General features: G+C 55.2%; 1 protein-coding gene across 11 annotated transcripts in view; it reads right to left on the bottom strand.

The window, feature by feature from the left end:
- Window positions 1-18,343, bottom strand: part of SOX6 (SRY-box transcription factor 6) — an 853,991-nt gene that overhangs the window by 400,618 nt on the left and 435,030 nt on the right. The window contains exon 1 of one of the 11 annotated variants that reach the window (XM_075326983.1): window positions 17,516-17,767. The exons of the other annotated variants lie outside the window; for them this stretch is intronic. Within the exon in view, the coding sequence (XP_075183098.1) occupies window positions 17,516-17,527 (12 nt within the window). The 5' untranslated portion in view covers window positions 17,528-17,767. Of the gene's footprint in view, window positions 1-17,515; window positions 17,768-18,343 lie in introns of those variants that run through there. 11 annotated transcript variants of the gene reach the window in all.

Here is an 18,343-nt window from a genome sequence, read left to right as displayed (position 1 = left end):
GAGATACAATGTGTCCATCAGGAGATACAATGTGTCCATCAGGAGATACAATGTGTCCATCAGGAGATACAATGTGTCCATCAGGAGATACAATGTGTCCATCAGGGCATACAATGTGTCCATCAGGGGATACAATGTGTCCATCAGGAGATACAATGTGTCCATCAGGAGATACAATGTGTCCATCAGGGGATACAATGTGTCCATCAGGAGATACAATGTGTCCATCAGGAGATACAATGTGTCCATCAGGAGATACAATGTGTCCATCAGGAGATACAATGTGTCCATCAGGAGATACAATGTGTCCATCAGGAGATACAATGTGTCCATCAGGAGATACAATGTGTCCATCAGGAGATACAATGTGTCCATCAGGGCATACAATGTGTCCATCAGGAGATACAATGTGTCCATCAGGAGATACAATGTGTCCATCAGGAGATACAATGTGTCCATCAGGGGATACAATGTGTCCATCAGGGGATACAATGTGTCCATCAGGAGATACAATGTGTCCATCAGGAGATACAATGTGTCCATCAGGAGATACAATGTGTCCATCAGGAGATACAATGTGTCCATCAGGAGATACAATGTGTCCATCAGGAGATACAATGTGTCCATCAGGAGATACAATGTGTCCATCAGGGCATACAATGTGTCCATCAGGGGATACAATGTGTCCATCAGGGGATACAATGTGTCCATCAGGGCATACAATGTGTCCATCAGGGGATACAATGTGTCCATCAGGAGATACAATGTGTCCATCAGGAGATACAATGTGTCCATCAGTGCATACAATGTGTCCATCAGGGGATGCAGATACCCTAAGGCAAGCATTCAATACGCCGAGTATGTGCACACGGCAATTTCTGCATTTTTTGGCAGGAATAAACGCATCACCAAACACAGGCACCGGTGATGCATTTTGGGTGCAGATTTTTCCCTGTCATTAATATTGCTGAAATCTGCAGCAGAAACAATGAAAGAATTGACGCTACAGATATAAATCTGCAAAAAATACTGAGCGTGTGCAGATACTGCCGGATTCTCAGCGATCTGCTGCCACAAGGAAAATGCCTTAGGCTACATGCACACGCTGCATCTTTTTGTGTTCACAAACTGAAGCCAAAACTGCACCTTGTCAGAGAGCCTGGAAATGTCACAAAAAATGCTTGGAATGTAGCTGCATTTTCGATTTTTGCTGCGTTTTCGGTGCTTTTTTGGTGCGTTTTTGTGACAAATGTTGACAAAAATGCAGGAGAATGAACATGCTGCATCTTTTTGTCACAAACTTTCGACACATAAGGCTACATGTGCACGCTGCATCTTTTTGTGTTCACAAACTGCAGCCAAAACTGCACCTTGTCAGAGAGAGCCTGGAAATGTCACAAAAAATGCTTGTAATTATAGGTGCGTTTTTGGTGCGTTTTTGATGCGTTTTTCACAACCTGTGTTTTTGTGACAAATGTTGACAAAAACACAGGAAGAATGAACATGCTGCATTTTTTTGTCACAAACGTTTGACAAATAAACTTCAATGTGCGCATAGAAAATCTGACTTCTCATAGACTTTGCTGGGAAGTCAGATGTCAGAAAGTTCTGACAAATAAACTGCAGCAAAAACGCACCAAAAACGCAGCAAAAAAAGCAGCGTGCGCATGTAGCCTAAAACGCTGACAAATAACCTGCAATGTGTACAGCAAATCTGACTTCTCATAGACTTTGCAGGGAAGTCAAGTGAAAGGCTACATGCGCACACTGCTTTTTTTGCTGCGTTTTTGGTGCGTTTTTGGCTGCAGTTTATTTGTCACAACTTTCTGACATCTGACTTCCCAGCAAAGTCTATGAGAAGTCAGATTTTCTATGCGCACATTGAAGTTTATTTGTCAGCGTTTTATTTGTCTAAAGTTTGTGACAAAAAAATGCAGCATGTTCATTCTTCCTGCGTTTTTGTCAACATTTGTCACAAAAACGCAGCAAAAACGCAGGTTGTGAAAAATGCACCAAAAACGCACCGTAAACACAGCAAAAACGCACCTATAATTACAAGCATTTTTTGTGACATTTCCAGGCTCTCTGACAAGGTGCTGTTTTGGCTGCAGTTTTGGCTGCAGTTTGTGAACACAAAAAGATGCAGCGTGCGGCCAAAAACGCAGCAAAAAACGCAGCGTGCGCATGTAGCCTAAAAAAGGCAACAAGTCTGCAGCATGTGCACACAGCCTTAAGGATTGGTGGTCACTGCCGCCAGCCATTGTCCAGCGTATTTACAGGACAATGGAATAGAAGGCAGGTGTGAACCTGTGTGCTGGGGTCCTGGCCGCTGCACTTACCCTGGGGGGCTCGGCTCTCACATCCGCCGGGGCATCTGTGCATGATAATGCGCGTTGCGCTGCGGCCGGGACTCCAGTGGTAACAAATTGTGGGATCTGTCAAATAAAAAGCGTCAGGCGGAGTAATTCCGGGGGCCGCTGTTATTTCCTATTTGCTAAATCCCTTTATTACTCCTTATAAGTCCACAGCTGGAGAGGGGCACTCGGGGGGAGAAACTAAATATTTTGGCTGCAAATCACCCGGAATACACAGGGTCCCATGTGGGAAACAAGGAGCCGCATCTGAAGGGAGTCTGCGCGTCAGGGATTGATAAGACAACGGACGGACCTGCTGCACCGCGCAGACCGCATACAGCCACGAATGAGCCGCCACCTGCTGCACCGAAGACCGCATACAGCCACGAATGAGCCGCCCCCTGCTGCACCGCGAAGACCGCATACAGCCACGAATGAGCCGCCCCCTGCTGCACCGCACAGACCACATACAGCCACGAATGAGCCGCCACCTGCTGCACCGCGAAGACCGCATACAGCCACGAATGAGCCGCCACCTGCTGCACCGCGCAGACCACATACAGCCACGAATGAGCCGACACCTGCTGCACCGCACAGACCACATACAGCCACGAATGAGCCGCCACCTGCTGCACCGCACAGACCAACATACAGCCACGAATGAGATGCCACCTGCTGCACCGCGCAGACCGCATACAGCCACGAATGAGATGCCACCTGCTGCACCGCACAGACCGCATACAGCCACAAATGAGCCGCCACCTGCTGCACCGCACAGACCACATACAGCCACGAATGAGACGCCACCTGCTGCACTGCGCAGACCGCATACAGCCACGAATGAGCCGCCACCTGCTGCACCAAGCAGACCGCATACAGCCACGAATGAGCCGCCCCCTGCTGCACCGCGCAGACCGCATACAGCCATGAATGAGCCGCCACCTGCTGCACCGCACAGACCAACATACAGCCACGAATGAGACGCCACCTGCTGCACCGCGCAGACCGCATACAGCCACGAATGAGACGCCACCTGCTGCACCGCACGGACCACATACAGCCACAAATGAGCCGCCCCCTGCTGCACTGAGCAGACCGCATACAGCCACGAATGAGCTGCCACCTGCTGCACCAAGCAGACCGCATACAGCCATGAATGAGCCGCCACCTGCTGCACCACGCAGACCGCATACAGCCAACAAATAAGCCGCATGCTGCCACCCGCTGCAATGTGGGGGACTGGGGACACAAACCTTTACTTGGAGGCTTAATCCTTTCCAAGAATCATCAGAAATACATGAATTTGTGACCAGCAGCCAAGCACGTGATTCGTGTGGTCACTGTGCACACACAGCTTTCATGGCTACCGACGGGTCATGTTCCTCCACCATAGGTGCCAATTCCACGCACAGTATTCCTCCGTCCAGGAAGGTGCAGTCCGCTGACACTCGGAGGCCAAGAACACACTTTACACGTCTGGTGAGTGCAAAAATGTTCAGGCCCTACCAACCGCCTGCTGTATGCATTGTGAGGTAGCGTGGTCGGCTGCGCAGCAGAAGACACGGGATCCAGGCATTAAGGTTCACAGCACACGGTTTAATCCAAAACAAAAGTCCACAACAATATACATGTGCCTCTCCAGCAGAAAACTCAGGGAGTTCTGTTCACTCCCTCACACCCGGCCCACCTGCTCTCGTTCCTGTTTCCATTTAACCCTTCCTTCAGCCTGTAGGGAAACAGCATTAACCCTGGAGTGGATTTACTTTCTATCATGGAGGGAGCACAGCCGGGGCGAGACATACCGGCCGTCATAGATAACCCCGGTCACAGTCTCACATACCCCCCCCTCAGTTCAAGCGTGCGGGGTTGAACTCCCGCCATTAAACACGGGCCGCGGGACAAGGCATCGGCGTTGCCCTGCAAACCACCGGCCCTATGTTCAACCGTAAACCGGAAGTTCTGCAGAGAAAGGAACCACCGGGTAACCCGGGCATTCCGTTCCTTGGCGGACCTCATCCAGACCAGTGGAGAGTGATCCGTCACCAAGCGAAACTGCCGTCCCAGCAGGTAATAGCGTAGGGACTCCAAGGCCCACTTGATCGCCAGGCACTCCTTCTCCACTACGCTATAATTCCGCTCGGGAGGGGTGAGCTTCCTACTCAAGAAGGTGACGGGGTGTTCCTCCCCCTGAACCACCTGAGACAGCACTGCCCCCAGGCCGACCTCTGAGGCGTCAGTCTGTACTATGAACTCCTTCCGGAAATCAGGATGTACAAGAACGGGCTGTCCGCACAGGACCCCCTTCAGGGCCCGGAAGGAGTCCTCGGCCTGCGGAGTCCAGCGCACCATGACGGACTTCTTGCCTTTGAGAAGGTCCGTCAAGGGGGCTGATAGTCCCGCAAAATCCTTTACAAACCTCCTGTAGTACCCCACGATACCCAGGAAGGCCCTAACCTGCTTCGTGGTCAGGGGTCTAGGCCACTTCTGGATCGCCTCAACCTTGTTAATTTGGGGCTTAATCACTCCTTGGCCTATCACGTAGCCCAAGTAGCGGGCTTCCGTGAGTCCCAACGCACATTTCTTGGGATTGGCTGTCAATCCGGCTGTTCGAAGCGCGTCCACCACCGCTTGTACCTGTTCCAAGTGGGTCTGCCAATCGGAGCTGTAAATAATGATGTCATCAAGGTACGCTGATGCATACGCCTGGTGGGGTTCCAGCACTAAGTCCATCAACCTCTGGAACGTGGCCGGAGCGCCATGTAACCCAAAAGGCAAGACAACATAGTGGAAGAGACCCTCCGGCGTAACAAAAGCGGTTTACTCCTTGGCGGACTCCGTCAGTGGCACCTGCCAGTACCCCTTGGTCAGGTCGAGCGTGGTAAAATATCGCGCCTGTCCCAACCTATCAATCAGCTCATCCACCCGGGGCATGGGGTAGAGATCGAACTTGGATATTTCGTTCAATCTCCTAAAGTCATTGCAGAACCTTAAGGAGCCATCGGGTTTTGGTATTAGGACAATCGGACTAGCCCATTCACTCCGGGATTTTTCGATGACCCCCAGGCGTAACATTGTCTTTACTTCCTCCGATATGGCTTGTCGTCGAGCCTCCGGTACCCGGTATGACTTCAGGCGTACCTTCAGGTGGGGCTCAGTGACAATATCATGTCGTATCAGACTGGTCCTACCGGGCAGCTCGGAGAAGACATCGGGGTTCTGCTGAACCAACCGTCTGGCCTCTCGCCTCTGTTGCTTGGTGAGGGCTTCTCCAATCCTTACTTCCGGTTCGTCCTCTCCGGAGGTCGCTGGAGCCGGAGGTGAACGACCCGAAGAGGAGGGAGGTGGGGAAAAAACAGCCATCAGGCTTTCCCGTTCCTGCCAAGGTTTTAATAGGTTGACATGGTATATTTGTTCAGGTTTCCGCCTACCGGGCTGCAATACTTTATAGTTAACCACCCCTACTCTTTCCTTTATCTCGTAGGGGCCTTGCCACTGAGCCAGGAATTTACTCTCCGCCGTGGGGATTAATACCAACACCCGATCCCCGGGGTTAAAGGTCCGCACGGTGGCTTGTCTATTGTAGCGGCCGCTTTGCGCGGCCTGAGCCTCCTGTAAATGCTCCTTCACAATTGGCATGACCGCGCTTATGCGGTTCTGCATACCCAAAATGTGTTCAATCACACTTTTATGGGGGGTGGGCTCTTGCTCCCATGTTTCCTTTGCCAGGTCCAACAATCCCCGGGGATGTCGCCCGTATAACAACTCAAAAGGCGAAAACCCCGTGGATGCCTGTGGCACCTCTCGGATGGCAAACATCAAATAGGGAAGCATCATATCCCAGTCTTTCCCGTCTTTGGAGATCACCCTTTTGAGCATGGTTTTCAGGGTTTTATTGAATCGCTCCACTAAACCGTCCGTTTGAGGATGATACACAGACGTACGCAACTGCTTGATCTGGAGTAGCCGGCATAGCTCTTTGGTCACTTTAGACATGAATGGGGTCCCCTGATCCGTAAGGATCTCCTTGGGCAACCCCACCCGGCAGAACACAGCAAACAACTCCCGAGCTATAAGCTTTGCTGCAGTATGTCTGAGAGGTATCGCCTCGGGGTACCGGGTGGCATAGTCAACGATCACTAGGATGTGTTGGTGCCCTCGAGCGGACTTTACGAGGGGCCCCACCAGATCCATCCCTATCAGTTCAAAAGGGACTTCTATAATGGGTAACGGTACCAACGGACTGCGAAAATGGGTCAGGGGTGCGGTAAGCTGACACTCCGGGCAGGTTTCGCAGAACCGTTTTACCTCCCCAAAGACCCCGGGCCAATAGAACCTTTGCAATATTCGCTCCTGCGTTTTCTTGACCCCTAGGTGGCCACTCATCAGGTGTTTATGAGCTAAGTCGAGGACCCGCCGGCGATGCGGCTGGGGCACCACCAACTGCTCTACCCCCACGCCCCGTATTTCATCTACCCGGTAGAGTAAATCCTGCTTAAGAGCGAAATGGGGGTACCTTACCTGGGCACCGGGCAGCTGTGCCACCCCGTCAATTACTGTCACCCGACTCCGGGCATGTATTAATGTAGGGTCCTGGAGTTGGGCTGTCCCAAACGTATCCGGGGACGCCTCCAACTCCGGGATGGGTTCGACCGTCTCAGCCTCTCCTGCCAATACCTCTAGGGGCGACCTATCGGGTTCACATTCTGTCCCTATCATGGGGACCCCTACGGCAGGTGTCCCGGATTCAGGATTGTAGGGCTCAGGTCCCGGACTGACCAATATCTGAGGAGACTTAGGGGGTCCCTTCCATAAAGTCCAAAAATAGGGCAGATCCCTTCCTAGGATCACGTCATAGGGAAGAGTGTTAAGAAGTCCCACCTCATGTTGCACCTGACCGCAAGGTGCTGTGATGGTGACAATCCCCATGGGATAGTCTCGGCGGTCCCCATGTATGCAAACCACCCCCACGGTACGTCCTGTGGCCTTTACTTTAGCCCTCAAGGTGGATCGCACCAGGGTCACTAAGCTTCCGGAATCCAACAATCCTGTAACCGGACATCCATTCACCTGTATTTGGCACAAGTGGGGCTCAGTCTCTGGGGAGACCAGGTCAGTGGTACACACCACCTGAGCATACATTGAACCCCGCCGGGTAACCCCACAATCCATGGGCTCCGTGGTGAGTGGACACTGGGCTTCCATATGTCCCACCCGTTGGCACCGCCAACATCTAATGGGGACGGAAACCCCCTTGACAGGTTGTCGTTTAGGGTACAGAACCTTCCGGACCTCAGGAATGGTGGGCGCGGCCTCAGACGGGACGGTAGGGGACTCCTGCACCGTTGTCAGCGGTGGGTCCTTGGCCCTAGGCTTGGAGGGGCCGGACCGACGAGCGGCACTCAAAGTCTCAGTGTCCCGTATCAAGTCCTGCGTAGCCACATGCCGCTCTACCAGGGACACTAATTGGTCCAGGGTACTCGGGTCACCCTGTCCTACCCACCGTTGAACGGTGACGGGTAAAGTGCGCACAAAACGATCCACTACTACCCTTTCCACCATTTGCGCCGGGCTCAGAGTGTCAGGCTGCAACCACTTTTTTACAAGATGCAACAAGTCATAGGCCTGGGAGCGTACGGGTTTGGCTTCCTCATAGAACCACTGATTTACCCGCTGAGCCCGTACATAAGTATTCACCCCCAACCGAGCCAGTATTTCGGCTTTCAGGGTCACATAGTCAATGGCGTCCTCGGTACAGAGGTCCAGGTACCCTTTTTGGGGTTCCCCCATCAGATAGGGCGACAATACCTCAGCCCACTGGGGGGTCGGCAGCTTTTCCCGCTCGGCCACCCGCTCAAACACCGCCAGGAACGCTTCCACATCATCCCCCGGGGTCATCTTTTGCAACGCTTGTCTCACCGCTTTCCGGACGCTGCCGTCGTCACCCGGTCCCGGGGTTGTTGCTGCCGGTCCGGCACGGATCGGCTTGGCCAGGAGAACCATCTGTTCTTGGTGCCTTTTTTCTTGTGCTTGTAAGGATTGCTGCTGACGTTCCAACGCCCGGAGCAGGTGTGCATTGGTCTGTTGCTGCTGTGCATTAGCCTCTTGCTGCTGTGCATTAGCCTCTTGTTGCCGTGCATTAGCCTCTTGCAGCTGTGCATTAGTCTGTTGCTGCTGCCTTAGTATGTCCTCCATGGCGTCGCCGGGTTTGGGCTGTAGTATAGCCGCTCGAATCCAGGACATGTGCTGCTGGGTCACCAGGGATGGATGCTACATCTCACCGGCTGTCATGCCCGCATTCTCCACCATATGTGAGGTAGCGTGGTCGGCTGCGCAGCAGAAGACACGGGATCCAGGCATTAAGGTTCACAGCACACGGTTTAATCCAAAACAAAAGTCCACAACAATATACATGTGCCTCTCCAGCAGAAAACTCAGGGAGTTCTGTTCACTCCCTCACACCCGGCCCACCTGCTCTCGTTCCTGTTTCCATTTAACCCTTCCTTCAGCCTGTAGGGAAACAGCATTAACCCTGGAGTGGATTTACTTTCTATCATGGAGGGAGCACAACCGGGGCGAGACATACCAGCCGTCATAGATAACCCCGGTCACAGTCTCACAGCATGGAGAGCGGGCAGGACCCATCCACCCTCCAGACACTGCAGCGGAATATCTCCCCACACCGCAGTGGGCGTATCCGCCCACACCACAGCAGGCCATTCCTCCCACACTACAGCAGGCCATTCCTCCCACACTACAGCAGACCATTCCTCCCACACTACAGCGGGCCATTCCTCCCACACCACAGCGGGCCATTCCTCCCACACCACAGCGGGCCATTCCTCCCACACTACAGCGGGCCATTCCTCCCACACCACAGCGGGCCATTCCTCCCACAGCACAGCAGGCCATTCCTCCCACACCACAGCAGGCCATTCCTCCCACACCACAGCGGGCCATTCCTCCCACACCACAGCGGGCCATTCCTCCCACACCACAGCGGGCCATTCCTCCCACACTACAGCGGGCCATTCCTCCCACACCACAGCGGGCCATTCCTCCCACACCACAGCGGGCCATTCCTCCCACACTACAGCGGGCCATTCCTCCCACACCACAGCGGGCCATTCCTCCCACACCACAGCAGGCCATTCCTCCCACACCACAGCAGGCCATTCCTCCCACACCACAGCAGGCCATTCCTCCCACACCACAGCGGGCCATTCCTCCCACATCACAGCGGGCCATTCCTCCCACACCACAGCGGGCCATTCCTCCCACACCACAGCGGGCCATTCCTCCCACACTACAGCGGGCCATTCCTCCCACACCACAGCGGGCCATTCCTCCCACACCACAGCGGGCCATTCCTTCCACACCGCAGCGGGCGTATCTGCCCACACCACAAAAGGCCATTCCTCCCACACCACAGCGGGCGTATCCTCCCACACCACAGCGGCCCATTCCTCCCACACCACAGCGGGCGTATCTGCCTACACCACAGCAGGCCATTCCTCCCACACCACAGCGGGCGTATCTGCCTACACCACAGCAGGCCATTCCTCCCACACCACAGCAGGCCATTCCTCCCACACCACAGCGGGCCATTCCTCCCACACCACAGCGGCCCATTCCTCCCACACCACAGCGGGCGTATCTGCCCACACCACAGCAGGCCATTCCTCCCACACCACAGCAGGCCATTCCTCCCACACCACAGCGGGCGTATCTGCCCACACCACAAAAGGCCATTCCTCCCACACCACAGCGGGAGGCCATTCCTCCCACACCACAGCGGGCGTATCTGCCCACACCACAGCAGGCCATTCCTCCCACACTACAGCAGGCCATTCCTCCCACACTACAGCAGACCATTCCTTCCACACTACAGCGGGCCATTCCTCCCACACTACAGCGGGCCATTCCTCCCACACCACAGCGGGCCATTCCTCCCACACCACAGCGGGCCATTCCTTCCACACCACAGCGGGCGTATCTGCCCACACCACAAAAGGCCATTCCTCCCACACCACAGCGGCCCATTCCTCCCACACCACAGCGGGAGGCCATTCCTCCCACACCACAGCGGGCGTATCTGCCCACACCACAGCAGGCCATTCCTCCCACACCACAGCGGGCCATTCCTCCCACACCACAGCGGCCCATTCCTCCCACACCACAGCGGGCCATTCCTCCCACACCACAGCGGCCCATTCCTCCCACACCACAGCGGGCGTATCCCCCCACACCACAGCGGCAGGCCATTCCTCCCACACCACAGCGGCAGGCCATTCCTCCCACACCACAGCGGCCCATTCCTCCCACACCACAGCGGCAGGCCATTCCTCCCACACCACAGCGGGCGTATCCGCCCACACCACAGCGGCCCATTCCTCCCACACCACAGCGGCAGGCCATTCCTCCCACACCACAGCGGCCCATTCCTCCCACACCACAGCAGCCAATTCCTCCCACACCACAGCGGCAGGCCATTCCTCCCACACCACAGCGGCAGGCCATTCCTCCCACACCACAGCGGGCGTATCCTCCCACACCACAGCGGCAGGTCATTCCTCCCACACCACAGCGGGCCATTCCTCCCACACCACAGCGGCAGGCCATTCCTCCCACACCACAGCGGGCCATTCCTCCCACACCACAGCGGCAGGCCATTCCTCCCACACCACAGCGGCAGGCCATTCCTCCCACACCACAGCGGGCCTTTCCTCCCACACCACAGCTGGTGAGAGCTTGAGATTGGATGTTATTTCTATTTCTGGTGGTCCTGATGAAGGGGGCAGATGCTCCAGAAACGCGTCGACCTGAATGACAATAAAGTGACACTGATCTGAACATCTTCTGAAGTGATCTATTGGCGCGGCATTGAACACCTCTCTCTTGTGCTTTCTGTTACCCACACCACAGCGGCAGGCCATTCCTCCCCCAGCAGGCCATTCCTCCCACACCACAGCGGCCCATTCCTCCCACACCACAGCGGCCCATTCCTCCCACACCACAGCGGCCCATTCCTCCTACACCACAGCGGCCCATTCCTCCCACACCACAGCGGCAGGCCATTACTCCCACACCACAGCGGCCCATTCCTCCCACACCACAGCGGCAGGCCATTACTCCCACACCACAGCGGGCCATTCCTCCCACACCACAGTGGGCCTTTCCTCCCACACCACAGCGGGCCTTTCCTCCCACACCGCGGCGGCAGGCCACTCCTCCCACACCACAGCGGACCATTCCTCCCACACCACAGCGGCAGGCCACTCCTCCCACACCACGGCAGGCCATTCCTCCCACACCGTGGCAGGCCATTCCTCCCACCCCGCAGCGGGCCTTTCCTCCCACACCACAGCGGGCATATCCTCCCACACCACAGCGGGCGTATCCTCCCACACCACAGCAGGCCTTTCCTCCCACACCACTGTGGGCATATCCTCCCACACCACAGCGGGCGTATCCTCCCACACCGCAGCGGGCCTTTCCTCCCACACCACAGCGGCAGGCCATTCCTCCCACACCACAGCGGGCGTATCCTCCCACACCGCGGCAGGCCATTCCTCCCACCTCGCAGCGGGCCTTTCCTCCCACACCTCAGCGGGCGTATCCTCCCACACCGCAGCGGGCCTTTCCTCCCACACCACAGCGGGCGTATCCTCCCACACCGCGGCAGGCCATTCCTCCCACACCACAGCGGGCATATCCTCCCACACCATGGTGGGCGTATCCTACCACACCATGGCGGGCATATCACCCCACACCGCGGCGAGTGTATCCTCGTGTACGTTTTAAGGGGAAGCAGCAAGTCCAACAACAGTTTTAAATGGTACTGTGTTCCTCCGTTGATGATTTCTCACTATTTCTATGGGTAGATCTGAAGCCTCCGTCACTCCAGCTCTGTCCCCATCGCCTCCTGCTGAATGAATGGATCACGCAGTATAGAGGTTGTGAGTCAAGCAGGAGGTGGCGGAGCAGGGAATAGAGGTGGATTGACAGAGGCTCTGTTATTTCAGCACTGCAGGAACGGGCCAGCCATGTACAGGTGATGGGCACGGAATAGAGCTGGAGTGACGGAGGCTCTGATATTTCAGCACTGGAGGAAAAGGCCGGCCATGTACAGGTGGTGGGCACGGAATACAGCTGGAGTGACGGAGGCTCTGATATTTCAGCACTGGAGGAACGGGCCGGCCATGTACAGGTGATGGGCACGGAATAGAGCTGGAGTGACGGAGGCTCTGATATTTCAGCACTGGAGGAAAAGGCCGGCCATGTACAGGTGGTGGGCACGGAATAGAGCTGGAGTGACGGAGGCTCTGATATTTCAGCACTGGAGGAACGGGCCGGCCATGTACAGGTCATGGGTATGGAATAGAGCAGGAGTTACGGAGGCTCTGATATTTCAGCACTCGGGGAGCGGGGCGGCCATGTACAGGTGATGGGTACAGAATAGAGCTGGAGTGACAGAGGCTCTGATATTTCTGCATTGGAGGAACGGGCTGGCCATGTATAGGCGATGGGCACGGAATAGAGCTGGAGTGACGGAAGCTCTGATATTTCAGCACTGGAGGAATGGGCTGGCCATGTACAGGTGATGATGTACATGGAAATGGCTGGGGTCGGTGATATCCTGCTGACAGATTCCTTTAACTTATCCATGAATTTCTGTCCAGGTAATGAAATCTGGATCCATTGTGGCAACTGAAAATTCGAACCTCCATGACACCTAAGAGGGCGACTAACACAGCAGCAGCGGATGCCATTGTGCTGCACACAGTCTCCCGCGCGGACACTATTAATCAGCGCTATTGTCGATGCCTCGTCTTCATTACTCTCTATTCACATCAATGACGCCTGCACAATATGGATCCGGTAACAAGCGTCATCCGGCATTATTACAGCAAACCGTGAAAATGCTGCACGTGGATGAGAAACATAACCACACCTCTACATGACAGCGCAGGTGGAGCGGGATACATTGCAAAAGATGAACTGTTACCACCCCTGTCCCTGCACCCTCCACAAAATAACACTGTGCACCAGCAAAATCACTGCTTCACTTCTGCAGTCACTGTGTGCAGTCTCCTCCTCCTGTGCAGTCACTGTGCGCAGTCTCCTCCTCCTGTGCAGTCACTGTGTGCAGTCTCCTCTTCCTCCTGTGCAGTCACTGTGCGCAGTCTCCTCCTCCTGTGCAGTCACTGTGTGCAGTCTCCTCCTCCTCCTCCTGTGCAGTCACTGTGTGCAGTCTCCTCCTCCTGTGCAGTCACTGTGTGCAGTCTCCTCTTCCTGTGCAGTCACTGTGTGCAGTCTCCTCCTCCTGTGCAGTCACTGTGTGCAGTCTCCTCCTCCTGTGCAGTCAGTGTGTGCAGTCCCCTCCTCCTGTGCAGTCACTGTGTGCAGTCTCTTCCTCCTGTGCAGTCACTGTGTGCAGTCTCCTCCTCCTGTGCAGTCACTGTGTGATGTCTCCTCCTCCTGTGCAGTCACTGTGTGCAGTCTCTTCCTCCTGTGCAGTCACTGTGTGCAGTCTCCTCCTCCTGTGCAGTCAGTGTGTGCAGTCCCCTCCTCCTGTGCAGTCACTGTGTGCAGTCTCCTCCTCCTGTGCAGTCACTGTGCGCAGTCTCTTCCTCCTGTGCGGTCATTGTGTGCAGTCTCCTCCTCCTCCTGTGCAGTCACTGTGTGCAGTCTCCTCCTCCTCCTGTGCAGTCACTGTGTGCAGTCTCCTCCTCCTCCTGTGCAGTCACTGTGTGCAGTCTCCTCTTCCTGTGCAGTCACTGTGTGCAGTCTCCTCCTCCTGTGCAGTCACTGTGTGCAGTCTCCTCCTCCTGTGCAGTCACTGTGTGCAGTCTCCTCCTCCTGTGCAGTCACTGTGTGCAGTCTCTTCCTCCTGTGCAGTCACTGTGTGCAGTCTCCTCCTCCTGTGCAGTCACTGTGTGCAGTCTCCTCCTCTTGTGCAGTCACTGTGTGCAGTCTCTTCCTCCTGTGCAGTCACTGTGCGCAGTCTCCTCCTCCTGTGCAGTCACTGTGTGCAGTCTCCTCCTCCTGTGCAGTCACTGTGTGCAGTCTCCTCCTCCTGTGCAGTCACTGTGTGCAGTCTCTTCCTCCTGTGCAGTCACTGTGTGCAGTCTCCTCCTCCTGTGCAGTCACTGTGTGCAGTCTCCTCCTCTTGTGCAGTCACTGTGTGCAGTCTCTTCCTCCTGTGCAGTCACTGTGCGCAGTCTCCTCCTCCTGTGCAGTCACTGTGTGCAGTCTCCTCCTCCTCCTATGCAATCATTGTGTGCAGTCTCCTCCTCCTGTGCAGTCACTGTGTGCAGTCTCCTCTTCCTGTGCAGTCACTGTGTGCAGTCTCCTCCTCCTGTGCAGTCACTGTGTGCAGTCTCCTGCTCCTGTGCAGTCACTGTGTGCAGTCTCCTCCTCCCGTGCAGTCACTGTGTGCAGTCTCCTCCTCCTGTGCAGTCACTGTGCGCAGTCTCTTCCTCCTGTTGGTCATTGTGTGCAGTCTCCTCCTCCTCCTGTGCAGTCATTGTGTGCAGTCTCCTCCTCCTCCTGTGCAGTCACTGTGTGCAGTCTCCTCTTCCTGTGCAGTCACTGTGTGCAGTCTCCCCCTCCTGTGCGGTCACTGTGTGCAGTCTCCTCCTCCTGTGCAGTCACTGTGTGCAGTCTCCTCCTCCTGTGAAGTCACTGTGTGCAGTCTCTTCCTCCTGTGCAGTCACTGTGTGCAGTCTCTTCCTCCTGTGCAGTCAGTGTGTGCAGTCCCCTCCTCCTGTGCAGTCACTGTGTGCAGTCTCCTCCTCCTCCTGTACAGTCACTGTGTGCAGTCTCCTCCTCCTGTGCAGTCACTGTGCGCAGTCTCTTCCTCCTGTGCAGTCACTGTGTGCAGTCTCCTCCTCCTGTGCAGTCACTGTGCGCAGTCTCCTCCTCCTGTGCAGTCACTGTGCGCAGTCTCCTCCTCTTGTGCAGTCACTGTGCGTAGTCTCCTCCTCCTGTGCAGTCACTGTGTGCAGTCTCTTCCTCCTGTGCAGTCAGTGTGCAGTCTCCTCCTCCTGTGCAGTCACTGTGTGCAGTCACTATGTGCAGTCTCCTCCTCCTGTGCAGTCACTGTGTGCAGTCTACTCTTCCTCCTGTGCAGTCACTGTGCGCAGTCTCCTCCTCCTGTGCAGTCACTGTGTGCAGTCTCCTCCTTTTCCTGTGTAGTCACTGTGTGCAGTCTCCTCCTCCTGTGCAGTCAGTGTGTGCAGTCCCCTCCTCCTGTGCAGTCACTGTGCGCAGTCTTCTCTTCCTGTGCAGTCACTGTGTGCAGTCTCCTCTTCCTGTGCAGTCACTGTGTGCAGTCTCTTCCTCCTGTGCAGTCACTGTGTGCAGTCTCATCCTCCTGTGCAGTCACTGTGTGCAGTCTCCTCCTCCTTCTGTGCAGTCACTGTGTGCAGTCTCCTCCTCCTGTGCAGTCAGTGTGTGCAGTCCCCTCCTCCTGTGCAGTCACTGTGCGCAGTCTCCTCCTCCTGTGCAGTCAGTGTGTGCAGTCTCCTCCTCCTGTGCAGTCACTGTGTGCAGTCTCCTCCTCCTGTGCAGTCACTGTGTGCAGTCTCCTACTCCTGTACAGTCACTGTGCGCAGTCTCCTCCTCCTGTGCAGTCACTGTGCGCAGTCTCCTCCTCCTGTGCAGTCACTGTGCGCAGTCTCCTCCCCCTGTAGTCACTGTGTGCAGTCTCCTCCTCCTGTGCAGTCACTGTGTGCAGTCTCCTCCCCCTGTAGTCACTGTGTGCAGTCTCCTCCTCCTGTGCAGTCACTGTGTGCAGTCTCCTCCTCCTGTGCAGTCACTGTGCGCAGTCTCCTCCTCCTGTGCAGTCACTGTGCGCAGTCTCCTCCTCCTGTGCAGTCACTGTGCGCAGTCTCCTCCTCCTGTGCAGTCACTGTGTGCAGTCTCCTCCTCCTGTGAAGTCACTGTGTGCAGTCTCTTCCTCCTGTAGTCACTGTGTGCAGTCTCTTCCTCCTGTGCAGTCACTGTGTGCAGTCTCCTCCTCCTGTGCAGTCACTGTGCGCAGTCTCTTCCTCCTGTAGTCACTGTGTGCAGTCTCTTCCTCCTGTGCAGTCACTGTGTGCAGTCTCCTCTTCCTGTGCAGTCACTGTGAGCAGTCTCCTCCTCCTGTGCAGTCCCTGTGTGCAGCCTCCTCCTCCTGTGCAGTCACTGTGTGCAGTCTCCTCCTCCTGTGCAGTCACTGTGTGCAGTCTCCTCCTCCTGTGCAGTCACTGTGTACAGTCTCCTCCTCCTGTGAAGTCACTGTGTGCAGTCTCTTCCTCCTGTAGTCACTGTGTGCAGTCTCTTCCTCCTGTGCAGTCACTGCGTGCAGTCTCCTCCTCCTGTGCAGTCACTGTGCGCAGTCTCTTCCTCCTGTGCAGTCACTGTGTGCAGTCTCCTCTTCCTGTGCAGTCACTGTGTGCAGTCTCCTCCTCCTGTGCAGTCACTGTGTGCAGTCTCCTCCTCCTGTGCAGTCACTGTGTGCAGTCTACTCCTCCTGTGCAGTCACTGTACGCAGTCTCCTCCTCCTGTGCAGTCACTGTGTACAGTCTCTTCCTCCTGTGCAGTCACTGTGAGCAGTCTCTTCCTCCTGTGCAGTCACTGTGAGCAGTCTCCTCCTCCTGTGCAGTCACTGTGTGCAGTCTCCTCCTCCTGTGCAGTCACTGTGTGCAGTCTCTTCCTCCTGTGCGGTCACTGTGCGCAGTCTCTTCCTCCTGTGCAGTCACTGTGTGCAGTCTCCTCCTCCTGTGCAGTCACTGTGTGCAGTCTCCTCCTCCTGTGCAGTCACTGTGTGCAGTCTCTTAATCCTGTGCAGTCACTGTGTGCAGTCTCCTCCTCCTGTGCAGTCACTGTGTGCAGTCTCCTCCTCCTGTGCAGTCACTGTGTGCAGTCTCTTCCTCCTGTGCAGTCACTGTGCGCAGTCTCTTCCTCCTGTGCAGTCACTGTGTGCAGTCTCCTCCTCCTGTGCAGTCACTGTGTGCAGTCTCCTCTGTGACGACATGGACTCTCATGGGTTAAAGTTTCTTAACATTCAGCCAGACATATTGTTCTTTTGTGTAGTACCTCATGTTTGCTTAGCTATTGTATCTCCAGACTCTTCCAGTAATCATTGTATTGTAGTTGTGTATTGCTAATGTGATTACCTTAGCAGCCATTGTCTAGTTGCAGACTTGCAGGCTCCATATGTATATCCTCAGTCTTTCTGTAGACATCATTTGGATGAATATTGTCCATGCAGCTTGAGATTCATCCAATGGAAGAGGCGCTCTTGTCCAACCAATCGATGAGGACGCAGTGTATCTAAGTGGAAGGCTGTGGCTATAAAAAGGACTTCTTTAAGCCACCAGGTTGTTGATGGATGCTGATGGATCCAGTCTAAGCTCTTTGGAGCTGACTAGAGGATCAGGATATCTTATGACTTCAATCTAGGGACTCCGGTTCCAGTTGGAGACCATATCCACAGCGTAGGGATTTCGACTCCGGCTGCCAGGATTGTAACATCATACCAGGACTACCTAAGGAGGACACTCAGGTTGGGACAGTTCAGTCACCTGTTACAGACTTTGCAGACCTCACACAGCTTCCTAAATCTGGCGTTATTCCTTTCTCGGTGGGTGCCCGCCAAAAGCGGGGTGCTGCTGGATTGGAGTAAATAGCCCTGGAACCTGTGAAGCATGGACATTCTAATCCCTGGTGACCAGCGGAAGGGTGAGACTCTGTTGCCTGTTACATTTGTGTGTTTTGCTGGTTATGTGTTATGTGCCGTTAATTGTTTGGGGATCCAATAAAGACTAATTATTGTGGTTCCCTCACCCTGTGTTGTCTGAGTAGTGTTACGCCCACGGTTAAGGAGGCCGGCGTTCAGTTGGGATGAGCCCTGAGCCACGCTGTCTTTCTAAAGGCGGCGGGTTTTAGTGGACGAGAGCACCCACTAAGCCCCGTGTCTCCACATCCTCCTCCTGTGCAGTCAC

Source organism: Anomaloglossus baeobatrachus, chromosome 10 (genome assembly GCF_048569485.1).
Source record: "Anomaloglossus baeobatrachus isolate aAnoBae1 chromosome 10, aAnoBae1.hap1, whole genome shotgun sequence".
NCBI classification, from domain to species: domain Eukaryota; kingdom Metazoa; phylum Chordata; class Amphibia; order Anura; family Aromobatidae; genus Anomaloglossus; species Anomaloglossus baeobatrachus.
This window is presented reverse-complemented; position numbering and strand designations above follow the sequence as displayed.